Source organism: Cimex lectularius, unplaced genomic scaffold (genome assembly GCF_000648675.2).
Source record: "Cimex lectularius strain Harlan isolate CLEC.00 unplaced genomic scaffold, Clec_2.1 scaffold222, whole genome shotgun sequence".
In the NCBI taxonomy this organism is placed as follows: Eukaryota; Metazoa; Arthropoda; class Insecta; order Hemiptera; family Cimicidae; genus Cimex; species Cimex lectularius.
In genome coordinates, this window is record NW_019392817.1 from 433,136 (window position 1) to 450,390 (window position 17,255).

The following is a 17,255-nucleotide window of genomic DNA, read 5'->3' on the forward strand; positions in this document are numbered from 1 at the left end:
GGTGATGTATCTGTAATTTGGTCTGCTTATCTTTCCTGTTAAAAAGTCCAGTTACCATCATACGGAAGGCTCAAGTCAAACTGCAATACGTTTTTCATACCATATAATAGCCAAGGACCATTTTTTGGGTGAATATGATAGAAATGTTGCCGAAACGTCGCGAGAAATAAAAAAATACAAAGATGTACCTTAAAATGTGCCTTAATTGCTTAATTGAAAACAACGTTCCCACCTACATCATAATGGTTAGAAAAAGGAAAATGAAATGCAAAACATAAGTTTAAAAAAAATTAATGACCTATGAATAATTATATAATAATATGAATAATTAAAATGCATAATGACTATATTCCTAGTTTGATACTATAAGTAATTATAATTTAAAGATTCCTTTTTTATCTCCTAATAGTAAGGCTTGATTAAACAAGAAGAGAGTACACGTTCAAGAATGATGTAATTTGCTATACTTTTTTCCCTGGAACATTTACAACGTTTTTTGCCTTGAAAGATAATATGAAAATTTGAACAAAAACGAAATTAATTTCAATTTTAAAAGTATTAAATCAAGTACATTGCCGACATTGTTATTCTTCTTCTTGGAGAAGTCTTCAACGGTGCAATACGAACATAAGTTCTTATCTTATTATTGACACTTTAGATTAGTTAGAAGATGAAATCTGGGGTTACTGTTCTTTCTTAAAACTTATTCACCCAGATCTGCACATTTTTAAAATTGCTTTTAATTGCACAATAACGTACTGCTTTTTCCAAGTCTTGTTTTCCCAATGCGAATAGCTTTCATTGTCATTATTTCATTTTTATGGGGTTTAGGTTTTTAGGAAAAATCAATCTTTTTAATATTCCAAAGATAATTCTAATAAAATTAAACAGTTACTTTTCTGTATCTTTTCTGTTTGTGTAGATTTTATTTCATTGCTTTATTAAGATCAAGTTGTAACAATCGTATGTTGACGTTATTCCTTGGACGTTGTTCCATACTTGGTTATATTGTCGAAGGTCCGTGGTTGTTTTCTATTAGATGAGCCGCGTATTTCGATTTTCCGTCGTTCCCCCCCAATTGATCTGTGTTCCTTCTATCTGTCTTTTATTTTTTGTCCTTTCTAGTCCGATGAATTTGTCTCCGCATTCGCATGTTAGTGTGCCTTTGACCGTCTGTATTCCTTATGTTGGTGAAATTTTTCCAATTCGTCGTGCAGGTAGTAAATATGTACAAATTGTGATCTATAAATTTATTTTTCCAATTAGTAGAGATGTGCTAAAAAAGAGGGAAAACTGTTCATTTAAATCGTGATTGCGTTCTTTAAATTATTATTACGTTTTTAGTTGGAATTAACATATGTTCCGATATTCCGATCTACTTCATAGGATCTTCCAAGAATGGCTTAAAATATGAATCTTCAAATTCTGCTTTCATTATTTCGGGTCACATGCGACCGAAATGAATACATTTTAAATAAACTTAGTTTTATTTTTAGTTTTTAATTTAATTGTCTATAATACAATGTGTATTGTATATTTTTTGGAGTTTTCCAGCCGTTATTATATTCCGATGACCGGGTCTTCTGTTCCCCTTTAACAAACAACATTATTACAAAACAATCAAATATCATGATATATTAATAATTGATTATAACACAACAAAATCACTTACATTATACAAACTCTTTAAAAAACTTTAAAAATCCTTAAAATAAAATGAAATGCTTAAAAAAAATTAAAATTCATAAAGGATGTTAATTGAATAAACATCATCAGACTAAGCTGGAAAACTAAAAAAATACACATTACATCCTTGTTATTTACTTGTTTAAAACTAACTTGGAAAAATATTTTACAATATATTGATTACATTTTCTTCAGCGTGTTTTATTTTTTCCTATGACTGACTTTAAACGATTATCTGCGGCTGTCTAGCCTCCAGAAGATTATGGGCGGAACGAAAAAAGGTTGAGGCCACCTTGAAGTTCATTCCGCAAAAAAAGGCAAGGTCTTGTGTTGTTCTGATTGTTGTTGATTATTTATGCTGGTTGGTTCGTTTCTCGGTAATATCTTGTTATAATGTTCCAGTAAGGTCTCTTATCCTATATTAATTTGTTTAGAAACATAGATAATCTAATTTGGAAATATAGTCGCTAATTAAGGCAGATTGTAACCCATGTCTATATCCTTTGTATACATGCATTCCTTGTAGACTATTGTATTTTCTAAAATAAGTATCTATATATCTGTTAGTTAATTACCTTATACCCAGTAAACATTTTTGTTTGTAAAAAAAAGTAAAAGGACTGTAAAACGTAACCAAAAGCAGATTTTTCCCCAAGTGAGTGGATTAGCTTCAATGGGAAACACCTTCAAATCCTTCTTCATTTTGTATTGAAACATTCGTCATCTGGTGGTCAGGCTCATTGAGCTATTATCTTATTATTTTTATTCCCCTATAAGTTCATTTCAGATATCACTTTTACAATATTCCCTTTTGAAAACGTTAATTCACCAATTCATTTGTTTTCCGTGTCAGAGATTTGAACTGTCTCATAGATTTTGATTTTAGGCGGCCTTTATATGCAAGTCTTAATTAGTGAAAAAAGTGTAATTATTTAAAGTATGGCAATATTAAAAAGGTTTTTACGAACTATCATTTTGAAACCTACTGAATGTTCTAAATTGCAAATTTGCCTTTTTCTGTTAGTTTATTGCCTTATTACACAAATAATTCTATCTTTGTCTGTTTCAACTTGGCATACTACTACACAAAAACACCAGAAAATGATTTAGTGATAAATTAAAATTTAACAATTTATTCTATCACTGTTTTTCCGGAGTTTTGGTGAATTCTCTTTTAAATCATCATCATTATTATTGTTAAAACTCAATTTCTGGTCTCGTTTAATTTGATAAAGTATGTTATAATTAATTATAACGCTAAAAATACATATAGTTAGAAATAAATAACAAAATACGAGTGTCCTGTTTTTTATTTGATTTTTATTTAATTATTATCGTTTAACCATTCCACCCTTGATTAAAATGACCTAAGTCAATTAAAATACACATTCATACTATTAAAACGATAACCTAATCTAGGTTTGGAGGACCCAATAGTACTCGATATGCTGCTCAGTGCTCACACCCAACCCGTACATATTACATACACCCAGTCCAATGTACGTTTTCATCATGACGTCCTCCCTTCATTCACGCCAGTAAATGCATTCATTCAGAGTAAAAATCATGCATTCCCTACCCTCGTTAAACTAATTGGCCCGAAAGTCTTGTGAATACTCGCTATTGGACTGGCCGTGTCCAATGTCTTTACATACTTAATTAAATAAATACATTCACACAATCGGATAGTCACCAGGGTTTTGATAATACGCCAGTGACTACTTTGGTGTGTCTGTGAGTATTCGATATTCCATCACAAACATACTCCAACTTTCACGCACAAAGTATGAATATTATTTTAACCGACGTACGAAAGGTATACTCGGCCACATACGTCTGTCTGCTTAAAGTATAGAATCAACTTCTTATATTATTATTGCTTCTTATTCTTTCCCCTACATAGGGTTTTTGAGGGCTGGCATAAAATGCAAAAATAAATCTTATTATCATTACAATCACTTCTGTGCTTTAATTTTGTTTTTCATGTCTGCGGGCAGGCCTCTAATTCCTTCCACTCTGTCAACATAATATGTACATTAAGCCATATATGTTTAGCAGTCTTAAATGACCGTATTAATTATTTTAATTAATTAAACTTTTTTATCTGAGATCTTGGTTGAGATGAAACGAATGTCGTGGGTGAATCCCGCTCGTGACACTAGCTTTTTCATCTCAGCCAAGAACTTAGATGAAGAAAAGTATAATTAATTGAAATAATATGTACATGTATTCTACCGACACTTGTGCGCCATAATCACTTTGTTTTTTCTTGTCCTTATTCCGTTATTGATTAATTGTATTAACTCTTTTTGTTAGGCGATTTATTTTGAAGGCATGTAAATTGATCAAATGTGTATATTTATATTTTGTCCTGCGTTGTTTTGGCATCCTGTGTTATATTCATACAGTTAATATCTGGGAATTGTATTTTCAATTACATCATTTTTTCTTACAAATATTATTACATTTTTAGATACATAAAGGTGGCTCACATGCGGGATTCGCCGAATGCCGACTAGTGGGGTTGGGTGCTCGCCATACATGGCTAATCGTCGGTTTTCTTGTCCGCTTCAAAGTGAACAAACGAATTTGTAAAGTAGCCGAACTCAATGCATCCACACATTCGGGAACTAACTGCGCTGTTCGGATATCAACTGTAATCATCAAACAAAACTGCTATTTATTTTTCAGTAATAAACAATTCCTAACTATTGCAGATGTACTAATGAAATAACATCATAGCGTTGTTTCTGTCGGTTAGGAATGGATTGACCCAACATAACAGTCTTGGAGTTCCTCCATCTGTACCAAGCTGAACCAATAATTTGGAATGCTTTCCTTCCGTATCACAAAAATCGGAACGAGGTTTTCGATGCTGGAAACGGATCGAAAGTAAAATGGGCAACAATACTCTGTGACTGAGTTCGTAGCCACTACAAAAAAACACTAGCTAGCTGTACGTACCCGGCGTTGCTTTGAGTTTATGTATTGCTATTGGTAGTTTGGAGTATATGTATATGTTACGAGTTTTGTGTTTTAGATTGCATATGTTGTTATTTCTGTTGTATTCTACCTTAAGTTTATTGGAAAGCTATTGGTGATTCCATTTAGGATGTATGCAAATCAATCACATGGTTTTCCTACACAGGAGCCTGCAACGTATAACTGTCTACGAGAAAATCATGGATTTTCCAGATTCAATCCTCATAATTGCAATGATTGACCTAGAGATTTATTTATTTATGGTTATTGCAAAAGCCAGTTTAATTGGAATGGCATATCTGTTGGTATCATTGGTATACGTCCTCTCCTCTCCTTTACGTGAATGAAAATAGTTGCTTCGATGGCGTTATTTAATAATCTTTCGACTGTCAATCTGGTAGCATGGCTAAGATAAGATGAGGTGGGTCAATGTGTTTCTAAGAAATTTGATAGGAACACCAACCTTCAGATTAATAATTTGTGGTGGGCATTCTAGTGAATTTAAGAATTCAGTTGAATAATTTACTGCTTCAACTTGATGTATAACAGTGCCTATTGATTTGTAAGTAGATGTTTCTTCTGGTAACATAAGTTGAATACTGAAATTAATGAAATTGACATCCACAATTTTTTTTCAGCTAATACTGCACGTTCACTTAACCATTGATGACTTGTGATTTTGTTTGATATCTGTAAATACGCATTGAACCAATTTTCTTGTGAGTGAGTGATATTGTAAAAATCGTTTGGTAATTTAGCCTATTGTTTCTTCAATTGTAATTTTCCCATTTACAATATCAAATAATTGTATGTCAAAATGTTCTGCAGAAGGGACGCGTAACATTTATTAACGTTTTCCAAACCCTTGTCTTCAATCAAAACTAAAACTGGTGTGAATTGAAAGTCGTGGTTTGAACATCTTATACGAAGTGGATGCAGAATGTCTTTAGCCATAAATCTTTATATTTAATTATAAATCATTTGAATTTGATGGTGAACATGTTGATACAGTTGCGCAACTGTGTGCAACTCACATGTATCACACAGAGTTAAAGGTGACGACCCTCAAACAATTGCACAAATCAAACGTTTGCCCTTTTTTTCAATCGTTAGCTGATGAGAGGATGCACCCATTGTCGTTTCTTTTTCATTTTCTTCCTTCTCCAACACAGTAGCTAACTCAACGAAGTCCATGGTAACACCGAAAAGTTGTTTGTATGCTCACAATCCACAACTAAACTATTTAGTTTCGCAAATGTGCGCAGTTTAGTAGATAACGAACCAAACCGTTACGAAACTGACGCGCAACTAAAAATTGAATGGGTGAGCCTAGCCTAATTGTTTGGCGAATGAGTCATTGTTATAACAAATGAGAATTGAGTAGGATACAAACATAATAGATACATACGTACCTCTTACGTCAATAACGTCATGAATGGGATCGTCGGTCTTTTGTTAACGAAATGAAGAGTTGAAAACGTGAACTTTTTTCTTATAAGTTGTCGAATGGATTAAAACGAAAATCACCTTATTTGGATCTCTCTCTCTCTCTCTCTCTCTCTCTCTCTCTCTCTCTCTCTCTCTCTCTCNCACTCCCTCCCTTCCTACCCCCTCTCCTCTCGCTCTCACTCATTCTCTCCGTTTATTTTGTCCCTCTCTCCCTCCCTCTCACTCATTCTCTCCCTTTATTTTGTCCCTCTCCCCCTCTCCTCTCGCTCTCACTCATTCTCTCTCTTTATTTTCTCTCGCTCTCTGCCCTTTTCTCCCCCCTTTCTGGTGTAATTTCGATCTACAAACCCACATCTTTCTTTACTCTCCCCCTCTCACTCTTCACCTACAATTAATTCTTTATTTTTACTTATCCCTTATAAATAAAAAGATCAACTTTTTTCCGTTCTTTTAAAAATATTTTAAAATTATTTTCATATTATAACACCAAATGTAAATAATAATAACAATCAAATAATTACAAAAATGTACAAATTAATTTTAAAAAAGCATATTGTAAAATTTTCCAGAAATAAACCGTGAACTATTTGAAAATGATGCAGGATGCATCATGGAATATTTGAAAATTTCTTTAATTACCTTCATTAAAAGCCTAAAAATAAGAAAAAAGTCATCCATTTTTATATAATACACACTATTTTAAATCCATTATATTTTGTGGTCTGATTGACCAAATAACTCCTTTCAATTAATTAATCTTTTTTTTTGTAAGGAATTGGTTGAAATGAAAACGTTAGTGTCACGAGCGGGATTCGAACCCACGACTTTCGGCGAAATATGCCGCTGCTCTACTACCATTTGAGCTATTGTGACTTCGATGTACTCGGACACCAGTTTCCCATCTCAACCTACCTTTCGAATTTTCCTCCTTTTTGCCATTTTTCAAATGTTGTGTAATTGTAGGATTCGATTCTCTAATAAGTAAAACGAAGTATATCTTCACTAAAACTCTCCATGGCCATTTCATTTGTTGCCGAGAATGAATCCTGATTTTAAATCTATGTTTATAACATTAGCTTTGATGACCTTTATTTAATTTTTGGGGGTTTGCAACAGCAGAGGCCATATCAACCCTGAGGTGCCGGCGTTTAAAAAAAGCCCATTTGTAAGTATATAAGGTTCAAATGCAAGATTGATGGATAATCTTACCATTGCAGCCACCGACGTGCTGCTGTGCATTCATCTTTATTATCAATAAAACTTATTCACGTGTTATAGAAAAAGAACCTTGAGTCATAGCTAAATAGGCTGACCCTAAGGTCCAAATGTTCCCCACTTAAAAAAAAAATTTGGATGTGTTGTAGATAATTTTATCTATTGGGAAAATAGTGAAGCACTCCAAAAATACAGTACAAATATTAATTTAATTTTAATCTGTATGTCAGTATAGTTATAATACAATCCTGGCTTGTTTTATTTTCCCCTCTTTTCATAAATTTGCCTTATTGTAGCTTTTCTTCTAATTACAGCTTGTACTCTTACATGCAGCCTTTGACAAAAGAAAAAGTTCTGGAATTAAAATCCCAAGAAGAATTAAGAGACAGAAAAGAAACACTGCAAATTTTACCAAATAAAATTTTGTAGGAAGGTTTAATGCTAATTCAAACTGGCATTAACCTCATAAAGCAAAATGAAGTGGTCTCGAAGAGCATTAAAAAGCCAACAAGCATTGTCAGTGACAGCATAGATTGTTACCATCTGCTACTGATGGTTGAAAGAAAACGAAAAACATCACAACCAATTCTATGCATATTTCTCAAAAAAAAAAAAAAAAAGCTGCAAATGGGAAAGCTAATGAAGAACCTCAACCCGGAACTTCTTAAGGGTCTTTTTAGTATTTTTTTTTCTTAAGTTTTGCATAATTAATAGTACTATGTAGTAGTTAGAACTCTACAACAATTAGGGTACAGAATTAACTATCAGCCATCAGTCTAGTCTGGTTGGGCATTAACTGTACATACTATTGGGTTAGTTGGTGGTGCACACACTGTGTAATGGTATTACATTTGGCCGATTTCTACATGTAATCTTTAAATCAACAAGACTATATTGTATGTGAGTGTATTATGTTTTAAATCAACAAGACTATATTGTATGTGAGTGTATTATGTTTTAAATCAATTACTGATAATAAATAATAATAATGAATATTGTTTGTTTTTTAATTAACTCTGTTTTAAATATATTTATCACAAATCTCATTAAACTAACTAACAAACTTATTTCACATCCATCAACAATTGGGCTATAAGCAAGTGTGTGCACTCCCATAGCAAACCATTCTGAATAAGCAGTCGGCTGATAGTTGACCAACCTAACCATCCCTAATTTGTTTAGTCATTCAGCATCTTTGAGCTAATGATGTTTGAACTTAATGCTTTGATGGCTGCTTGGCGTCTGATGGTAATTTCATTTTTATTTTTGTACCCTTTGTTCGGATTGAACTGAGTACATCTTTCAATTGGATGGACTTAAGCCTGTAAGTCACTGGGTTTTTTTCCCATTTTAGGACCAAATACACACGCCTGTCCCTCACCATCTTGTGTTCAAGATCCGCCAGTGTACAGCAGATGGTGTCATTCTTAAAGTTGGGATTTCTCTGTTTTTCCCATTCTTTTTTGGGACATACGTTTTTTGGAAATTTTGCTTGAATTCAAACATCTTGTTCATTCATCTCACATAGAAATGAGTATCGGATGTATTATGTTTGTAACACTATTGATTTTTTTTTTTTTATTGTTGACAGGGAAGAGGAACGATACAAAAAAGTCTATTGGAAAGACCTGAGGGTTGGTGATATTGTACACTTGAGCAACAATGAGGTTGTCCCTGCTGACATCTTGCTTCTCAGGTCTTCTGAAGTACATGGGACATGCTACCTAGACACTTGCAACCTTGATGGGGAGAGTAATCTTAAATTACGAAATGTTCCTCAGGCTCTCCTAGAAGTGCGTATTTCTCAAATTATCTAATTGTTTAATTATAATTATACAGAATATATGGAGACAACTAAACATTTTCTGTTGATTATAATTTTTGCTCTAATTTGAATTTATTAAACTTGATACTTAATTTAAATTTAATTTTTCATTTTTAGCAAACTTTCAAGCCAAGTGACTTCAGAAGTGTGCTCGAAGTGGATCCTCCAACCACAAAATTGTATCATTTTCATGGTGCCATAGTTCATCCTTGTGGTGGAAGAATTCCCGTTACAACAGATCACTTATTGCTCAGAGATTCAGTCATAAAAAATACAGATTTTGTTGAAGGAATTGTTATTTATGCAGGTCAGTTGTTTACAAATGAACTTTTTTTTTACCAAGAAATCAATCACAACAATATTTCATATTTTGTTGGTTAATTTAATGTCCATTGAAGGAATAGAAAATGTGTTCGTTTTTTCTGTTTGGCTTTACTTATAATGTAGTTCACTTCCAAGAACAGTTTTGATTGATTGATCGCATTCCAAGACACAATTGTTTGTGCCTATGAGGGTTATTATTTATTAAAGTATGTTTCGAATTGATCTCTTGAACCTTATTGATTATTGGGGGATAACAATGAAACATTTATTATTACCATTGTTTATTTTATTCAAATGCTGGCAACATTAGAGAGAAAACAAAGAATGTAATCATAATTAGTAATTAGTTTCCTTTTGAAAACTATAAATTGCTATATGTCATATTGATAATAAGTATATAATGTCAATCCTTTTTTATTTTTATTTTTTATATATATTGTTTATATATAAAACACATATATATAGTGTTTAGTGACCGTTAGTTAATGACCAGACCACATCTCACAATCTCCAAATAATCATTGTTTATAAATTTAAATAATACAACACTATTTTAATAATTAAAGTATACACTTTGTTCATTATTAATTGGATTAACTTCATTTTAGGACATGAGACTAAAGCAATGCTGAACAATTCTGGAACTCGCAATAAAACATCATCTTTAGAAAAGCAAATGAACATTGATGTACTTTGGTGTTTGGCCATACTTCTTGTTCTATGTGCTTTAGGATCAATAGGCGCAAAATCTTGGTTAGATACTTTTGAAGACCCAAACCAAGTCATTTTTATCATATTAAGTTCCACGACGGCTTTTGAAGCCTGGCTCACTTTTTGGACTTTCATCATAATCCTGCAGGTAAATGATTTTTCTTGTTTAATTGTTTAAAAATAAATATACCTCACCAGTAATAATTTTATGCAGGTTATGATTCCGCTCTCCCTATATGTTACGATAGAAATGACAAAGATGCTTCAAGTTTACCATATAAACAATAATCATGATTTGTATGATGCCGAGACCAATAGAAGAATTGAATGTAGAGCTCTTAACATAACAGAAGAATTGGGTCAGGTATAAATTATAATAAATAATAGCCATGTATTCATAAATCTTAGTGGTTCTTCTCGGTGATTTCTCGGTAAATAGTTCATTATACTTTAGGTCGAGTATATATTCTCCGATAAGACAGGAACATTGACTGAAAATAAAATGGTCTTTCGAAGATGTTCAATAGGCGGAGTTGATTACAATCACCCTTCAGCAAAGGCAACAAAGGTTTGTGAATAACTTTTTATAAAGGGGGCTCCAGACATGCAGAACCTAGCTCAGCGTTCTGCAAATCCCACATGTCTGGAGCCACCTTAACAATTTATTAGATTGTGTTTTCCCCTTTACTCTGGGGGTCTGTGATTAACCTCTCACCCACTACAGTCCCCCCTATTATTATTGTATACAAAATATTTAATATAATATTTTTAGGGTGAAAGTTTAAGCATGCAGTTGACCCCACATCCAAAACTGTTAGCACATTTGCAAAGGGGTAGTAATCCTGAATCTGATCATGTTCGAGAATTTCTTTTGGCTTTAGCATTGTGCAATACCGTAGTTGTTGCAAATCATCCCCATCATGACATTGTAAGTTTTGATATGATCTGTTGAACTAAAATTTCAATATTTTGAATATTGTATATATCATTGTCTCAGATGAACTCAAGTGGAGTGATAGAGGGAGACGTACCCTCAGTAAAAAAACACCATGTTGCTGAAACTCCAGTAGGGGATCAATACAGGAGGCTTGTAGAGGAGCGAAGTATTACCCCGTCTCCGACACCTGAAGAAAATCCATTTCCATTCTCTGTAGAAGACATGAGGTATGTTCTAGTTTAATCGAATTGCACATAAATTGTAATAAATTCCCCTTATCTAGGCATAGCTCATGCAGAGCCAGAATAAGGCCCACTCTTTCTCCAATATCATCTTCCGGTGAAAATTCTCCCACAGCCTTACCCAAGTCTGCACTGAGTAGGCCTAAACTCCTCAATGTGCCATCGATGTCACTGTTTTTCACTGACAAAAATATTAAGAATGGTGAGTAAAAAAATGTAATTTTAATATCTTAAAATTTATTTTCAAGTAAAAGAGTTCCAGCACTGACTGGTTTCTTTCCGCACTATCTCCTGGTTTGACAGATTTGTACATAACTATACTATTTGCTCAATGTATATTTTTTGTTCAGATATTAATAAATGAAATTTAAAAAATTTATTTATAATTTGTTAGATGCTGTTTAAGATTGTGAACCTATACAAAAGTTTAACATTCTGTTTCTAGTGATGTAAATGTTAACCTGTAGTTCATAGTAGAAAAAAGGTTTGGAATTATTATTTGAGCCCTCAAAAAAATAAGTATATACAGGGTGAATTGCTACTCGTGCTACAAACTTCTCCAGTAGATTCTTCACCCTAAAATGAACAAAAAAGTTCATATTGTCCATGGTCCGATTCTCAACCATTTCAGAGTAATTTCGCTTTTTATCGATTTTGAAAGATATCACGTCCTGGCGTCGGAAAATCGTGATATCTTTTAATCTAAACATTTCTCTGAAAATCTAATAGCACCGTTGAAATTCCCGTTAATTTTTCAATAAGAAGATGACGGTGGCAAAATGTTTGGGCTAATTTTTTGTGTTTTATTTCAGCCAGAACTACAAAAAGAGTGGAAAATTGTGTAAATCGGAAAGTGTATAAAGTAATCCAGAGTTTCTAATTTTAGTCTCAGAAGGCAGCAAATTTGAGGAAAACTACCTGATTTAATAACGCTTCCAACGCACTCGTCATTTTCTTATTTAGTGGTTGTGAGACCAAGATGTTGATGACAAAAAGAGAAAAAATGGTGGTTCAAGGATTGCTAATGTTTGAGAGTGACTTGCTACTCGTGCTACAAACTTCACCAGTAGATTCTTGACCCTAAAATGAACAAAAAAGTTCATATTGACCATGGTCCGATTCTCAACCATTTCAGAGTAATTTCGCTTTTTATCGATTTTGAAAGATATCACGTCCTGGCGTCGGAAAATCGTGATATCTTTTAATCTAAACATTTCTCTTAAAATCTATAAGCACCGTTGAAATCCCCGTTAATTTTTCAATAAGAAGATGAAGGTGGCAAAACGTTTGGGTCTTTCTTCCTTGACCTTCTAGCTGTTTGTAAACTTCTTAAGCATTACATACTAAATGGGCATTAAATTAAATTAAAAAATTTCAATGGAATTATGATTTTGATTCTCTCTAAAAATTAACGGGGATTTCAACGGTGCTTATAGATTTTAAGAGAAATGTTTAGATTAAAAGATATCACGATTTTCCGACGCCAGGACGTGATATCTTTCAAAATCGATAAAAAGCGAAATTACTCTGAAATGGTTGAGAATCGGACCATGGACAATATGAACTTTTTTGTTCATTTTAGGGTGAAGAATCTACTGGAGAAGTTTGTAGCACGAGTAGCAATTCACCCTGTATATATTTATATGTTATATATAAACAGTGAATACTTATTTGCCAAGTGCTGTGCTAGTATTCAACTTACTACCAGTCGTAAACAGTGAGACTATCATTGCTGCAGTGCGGTTACTATTTTGTGTAGTAGCTACAAACTCAGTCACACTGCCCCATCTTACTTTCAAGCTGTTTCCATTCATTGAAAACCGTGTTATGATTTTTGGGATTTGGAAAACAAGCGTTCTAAATTATTGATTCAGCTAGTATGGGGCACAAAATGGATTGTGTCTCAAAGATAAAATTATTATCATAACATATATAGGCAACTAAGACATTTTTGATCATTTTTTATTATTACTTTTGTATTTCTTCATAACATTGTAAATAAAAGTATTTATCTGTCTATCTATATGGGTTCAGCTTGGTCAAGGAACTCCAAGACTGTTAAGTGGGGCCAATCCAAAAACTATGTTATGTTGTTCTTTCCTTAAAGCCAGGAACACACTTACCCGAAGCTACCCCGACACCTTGCCACTTTTTGGTAGGGTGTGCACATCTATGTGAAGTGAAACGCTCGTCACGTAGTCACACAGTGTGTATCACAATAATCACTATCACAATCGCAACACCTCTTTTGTCCTTAATGCATTATTTTGAGCAAAACGTTGTAATAAATTGTTAGTTAAATTTTATGAGCACAACCATGTAATAAATTGTTTGTTAAACTTGTTTTAAATAAGGTTATTCCGGTGTTTTGCTAAATTTTCTGCCTAACCTTCATAATTAAATAATTTTTATAAAAACTTATGAATTTTTGATCTCATTTAATTTGGTTTACATTAAAATAGGAATGTTGTAATTAATATAACGATAAAATTTCATATACTTAGTTTGAAATAAACTACAAAAAATATGAGTGTCCTGTTCTGAAGCTACTCGACGAAAATGGTGTAATTTTATGGGCAAAACCATGAAATAAATTGTTAGTTAAATTCATTATATCAAAAAATGGTATTTCGGTTTTTGTTAAATTTTCTACCAAACCATTAAATTTTTTTTTTTTTTTTAAATAAAAACTAATGAATTTTTGATCTTGGTTAATTTGGTTTATATTAAAATAAGTATGTTGTAATTAATATAACGGCAATAATACATGTAGTTTGAATAAAAGTATGAGTGTCCGGTTCTTTTGTTTCTAACTGTACGCAATGCAACTCGACAAAAATCTGGACAGTGGGGATTGCAGAGCATAAAGTAGGGTAGCGTTACATAGCATCGTGTAGCGTCGTGGTGTTGCATCAGGTGTGTTTCCAGCTTAATACATCTATACTAGTTAGAAATTGTTTTGAAAAAGAAATAACAGTAAATCAAAGTAGTACAAGTACTTTACGTACATTTGATGATTACAATGATTTATTTATGTACAGTACAGTTGATAACCAAATTGAGGTTGAGTTTGGCTACTTCACAAATATTTGTGCACTTTGAAGCGGACAAGAAAAACCGACAATAAGCTGAGCAAGGCAAGCACCAATTATTGTTGCTCGGCGAATAACCAAGCACCTGTCCCCACCAGTCAAGATTCGGTGAACCTTTGCTCGGCATTTGGTGAATCCTGCATGTCTGGAGCCACATTTATAAGATCCCCCCCCCATCTTTGTAGAGCAGCAAGTGAAGCATTCATTCCGATTGCTTTATTGGATCTGTAAATGGCTTTTAATTACATTATCTGACACGAGGGAGCAATAAACTGTTTAATAAACTATAAGTAACATGTCTATCAAATAAAAGTTATTCGCTCATAGTTTAGATTTCATATGTCACATAACACTTTTGCCCCTTACAAAATTGTGGCTGGTGATCACAGCTAAGGATCAATCCTGGGCCTCATTTTATTTAATCAGTTTTTCATTGCCTTACCCCTAATCAAGGGCAGGAAGGCCCTCATTTCTGAAGACTTCAGCATGTTCATATCATGGAAGCCAAGTACTATAATGACAGTCTGTACAAGCACGTTTGTCTGTGTTGTAAATAATAGTAATGAATAAATAAAATTTTTAGGAGCTTCTCCAAAAACACCAACATCAAAACCAATATTTGAAGCGGAGAGTCCTGATGAATTAGCACTTGTGCAAATGGCGTTCATTTACAACTGCCGTCTTGTTAGAAGGTTTCCAACAAAAGCAATTGTGTCATTGCCAGGTAAATCAAATCATATCCAATCAGTGTTGGGATCGATTTATTAATGAATTGTTTTTGTTTTATTCCAGGTGAATGTATTGCTGAATTTGAAATTTTAAGAGTACTGCCTTTTGACTCTAATCGTAAATGTATGTCGGTCATCGTAAGAAAGCCTTTTACCAATGAAATTGTAGTATACACCAAGGGTGCCGATTCTTCAATTTACTCTAGATTGGTGAATCCATCTTTAGAAAGTATAAATGCTTAAAAAATCTGGAGATAAAAAATAATGTAAAGAATCTAATACTGTTCTCTTGTAATTAGCAAAAACACAAGACCACATAGCCAGTTATTCCAGCCAAGGATTGCGAGTGTTAGCGGTCGCTTGTAGAACAATACCAGAAGAAAAATGGCCTGCAATTAAAAAAGAACTGGATTCATCCATTGGCATGTCTCTAGTTGCTACTAAGCACGCTTACTCATTGGTCGAAACTGATCTCACTTTGCTAGGTTAGTTTGTTAAATATTTTAACACTCAACATCTAAAGAATATTTAATTAAAGGTGCTACTGGAATTGAAGATAGATTGCAGCCTGGTGTCCCAGAGACCTTAAAATGCCTTAGGTCAGCAGGCATTGTCGTGTGGCTTCTCACAGGGGACAAAGTTGAAACTGCTACAAATGTCGCCTTAGCATCTGGCCTTTTTTCGCCTAAAACAGAAATGCTTAGGCTAGCAGCAAAATCAAAACCTTCTGCTGAGACCGCTTTACATTTTTTCAAGGATGATATTGCAAGGTTAATTATATACTAATATATTTATTATATAAAAAAATTATTAAGCTTTTAACCAAATAACATTGCTCAGAGGATCCTGTGCTTCTACTTCATCCAGATCGTTCAAACAAAAGCAGAAAGCCATTATAATTGATGGAAAAACATTAACGTAAGCTTTTTCTCAGTCGGGAACTTACAAAAATATACCACTGTTATGCAAGTAATTTAATCATAATGCTTGTTTTTAAGGTTTATTTTAGACCCCAGGTCAGGTTTGACTCAACCTTTCTTAGATTTGACCAAATATTGTACAGCAGTGCTCTGTTGTCGAGTGACACCATTACAAAAGGCTTATATAGTAAAAGTAGTCAAAGAACAATTACACATGAAGACTTTAGCTATCGGTGAATAAATTTTGTAAACAAATGAAACGTATGAGGTTGTTGCTTATATGTGAATTTTTAGGTGATGGGGCAAATGATGTATCGATGATACAAGCAGCAGATGTTGGTATTGGAATTTCAGGCCAGGAAGGGATGCAAGCAGTCATGGCATCAGATTTTGCTATTGCAAAATTTAAATATTTAAAACATTTGATGCTTGTCCATGGCCATTGGGCATATTACAGGCTTACAAATATGATCCTTTATTTCCTATACAAAAATTGTGTATGTTACTTTTAAATTATGTTAAATTTAAAACATGTATGTACTTGTTTGTGTTTAAAAATGTTTAAATTTTTTAGACATTCGTATTCTTAATATTTTGGTACCAGATCTACTGTGGATTTTCTGGGACAGTCATGATTGATCCTATGTTTCATATGCTTTATAATTTAATTTTTACTGCACTTCCACCAATTGCCATGGGTACTATAAGTTGAAATTAATTAAATCAAACATAATATTCTCCTTGATTTTTTTTACAGGTGTTTATGACCAAGATGCACCAGCTAATGTATTACTGTCAAGACCAAATTTATATGAATACGGACGATTAGGAAAAGCTTATCGCCCTTATTCTTTTTGGATAATTCTGTTAGACTCAATATACCAAAGCCTGGCTATTTTTTTTATTGCAGTTGGGGTGTGTTCATGTTTAGATCTCAAATAAAATATTAAATTTGTAGTATACAATAAATATTGATACTTACAGGTTTATACTGGAAGTGAGATAGGCCTTTGGGAGTTTGGTTCGACAATAACAAGTTCTTGCATGTTTGCCATGTTAGGCCAAGTTTCACTTGAGACTAAATCTTGGGTACATTTTAATTTAGTATTATCATCATCACATCTATTGGCTTAAATTGCTCTTT

General features: G+C 33.2%; 1 protein-coding gene across 2 annotated transcripts in view; it reads left to right on the top strand.

Moving 5' to 3' along the window:
- The window catches only part of LOC106672356 (probable phospholipid-transporting ATPase VD), a 31,123-nt gene that overhangs the window by 12,134 nt on the left and 1,734 nt on the right, over positions 1-17,255 (top strand). For both annotated transcript variants that reach the window (XM_014403713.2, XM_024228379.1), the window contains 18 exons: positions 8,924-9,125; positions 9,275-9,464; positions 10,090-10,340; positions 10,407-10,556; positions 10,647-10,760; positions 10,965-11,120; positions 11,190-11,356; positions 11,413-11,573; positions 15,047-15,187; positions 15,256-15,420; positions 15,491-15,676; positions 15,730-15,961; positions 16,032-16,109; positions 16,190-16,344; positions 16,406-16,608; positions 16,686-16,809; positions 16,869-17,026; positions 17,096-17,200. In XM_014403713.2, coding sequence (XP_014259199.1) covers positions 8,924-9,125; positions 9,275-9,464; positions 10,090-10,340; positions 10,407-10,556; positions 10,647-10,760; positions 10,965-11,120; positions 11,190-11,356; positions 11,413-11,573; positions 15,047-15,187; positions 15,256-15,420; positions 15,491-15,676; positions 15,730-15,961; positions 16,032-16,109; positions 16,190-16,344; positions 16,406-16,608; positions 16,686-16,809; positions 16,869-17,026; positions 17,096-17,200 — 2,938 coding nt within the window. The remainder of the gene's footprint in view (positions 1-8,923; positions 9,126-9,274; positions 9,465-10,089; positions 10,341-10,406; positions 10,557-10,646; positions 10,761-10,964; positions 11,121-11,189; positions 11,357-11,412; positions 11,574-15,046; positions 15,188-15,255; positions 15,421-15,490; positions 15,677-15,729; positions 15,962-16,031; positions 16,110-16,189; positions 16,345-16,405; positions 16,609-16,685; positions 16,810-16,868; positions 17,027-17,095; positions 17,201-17,255) is intronic.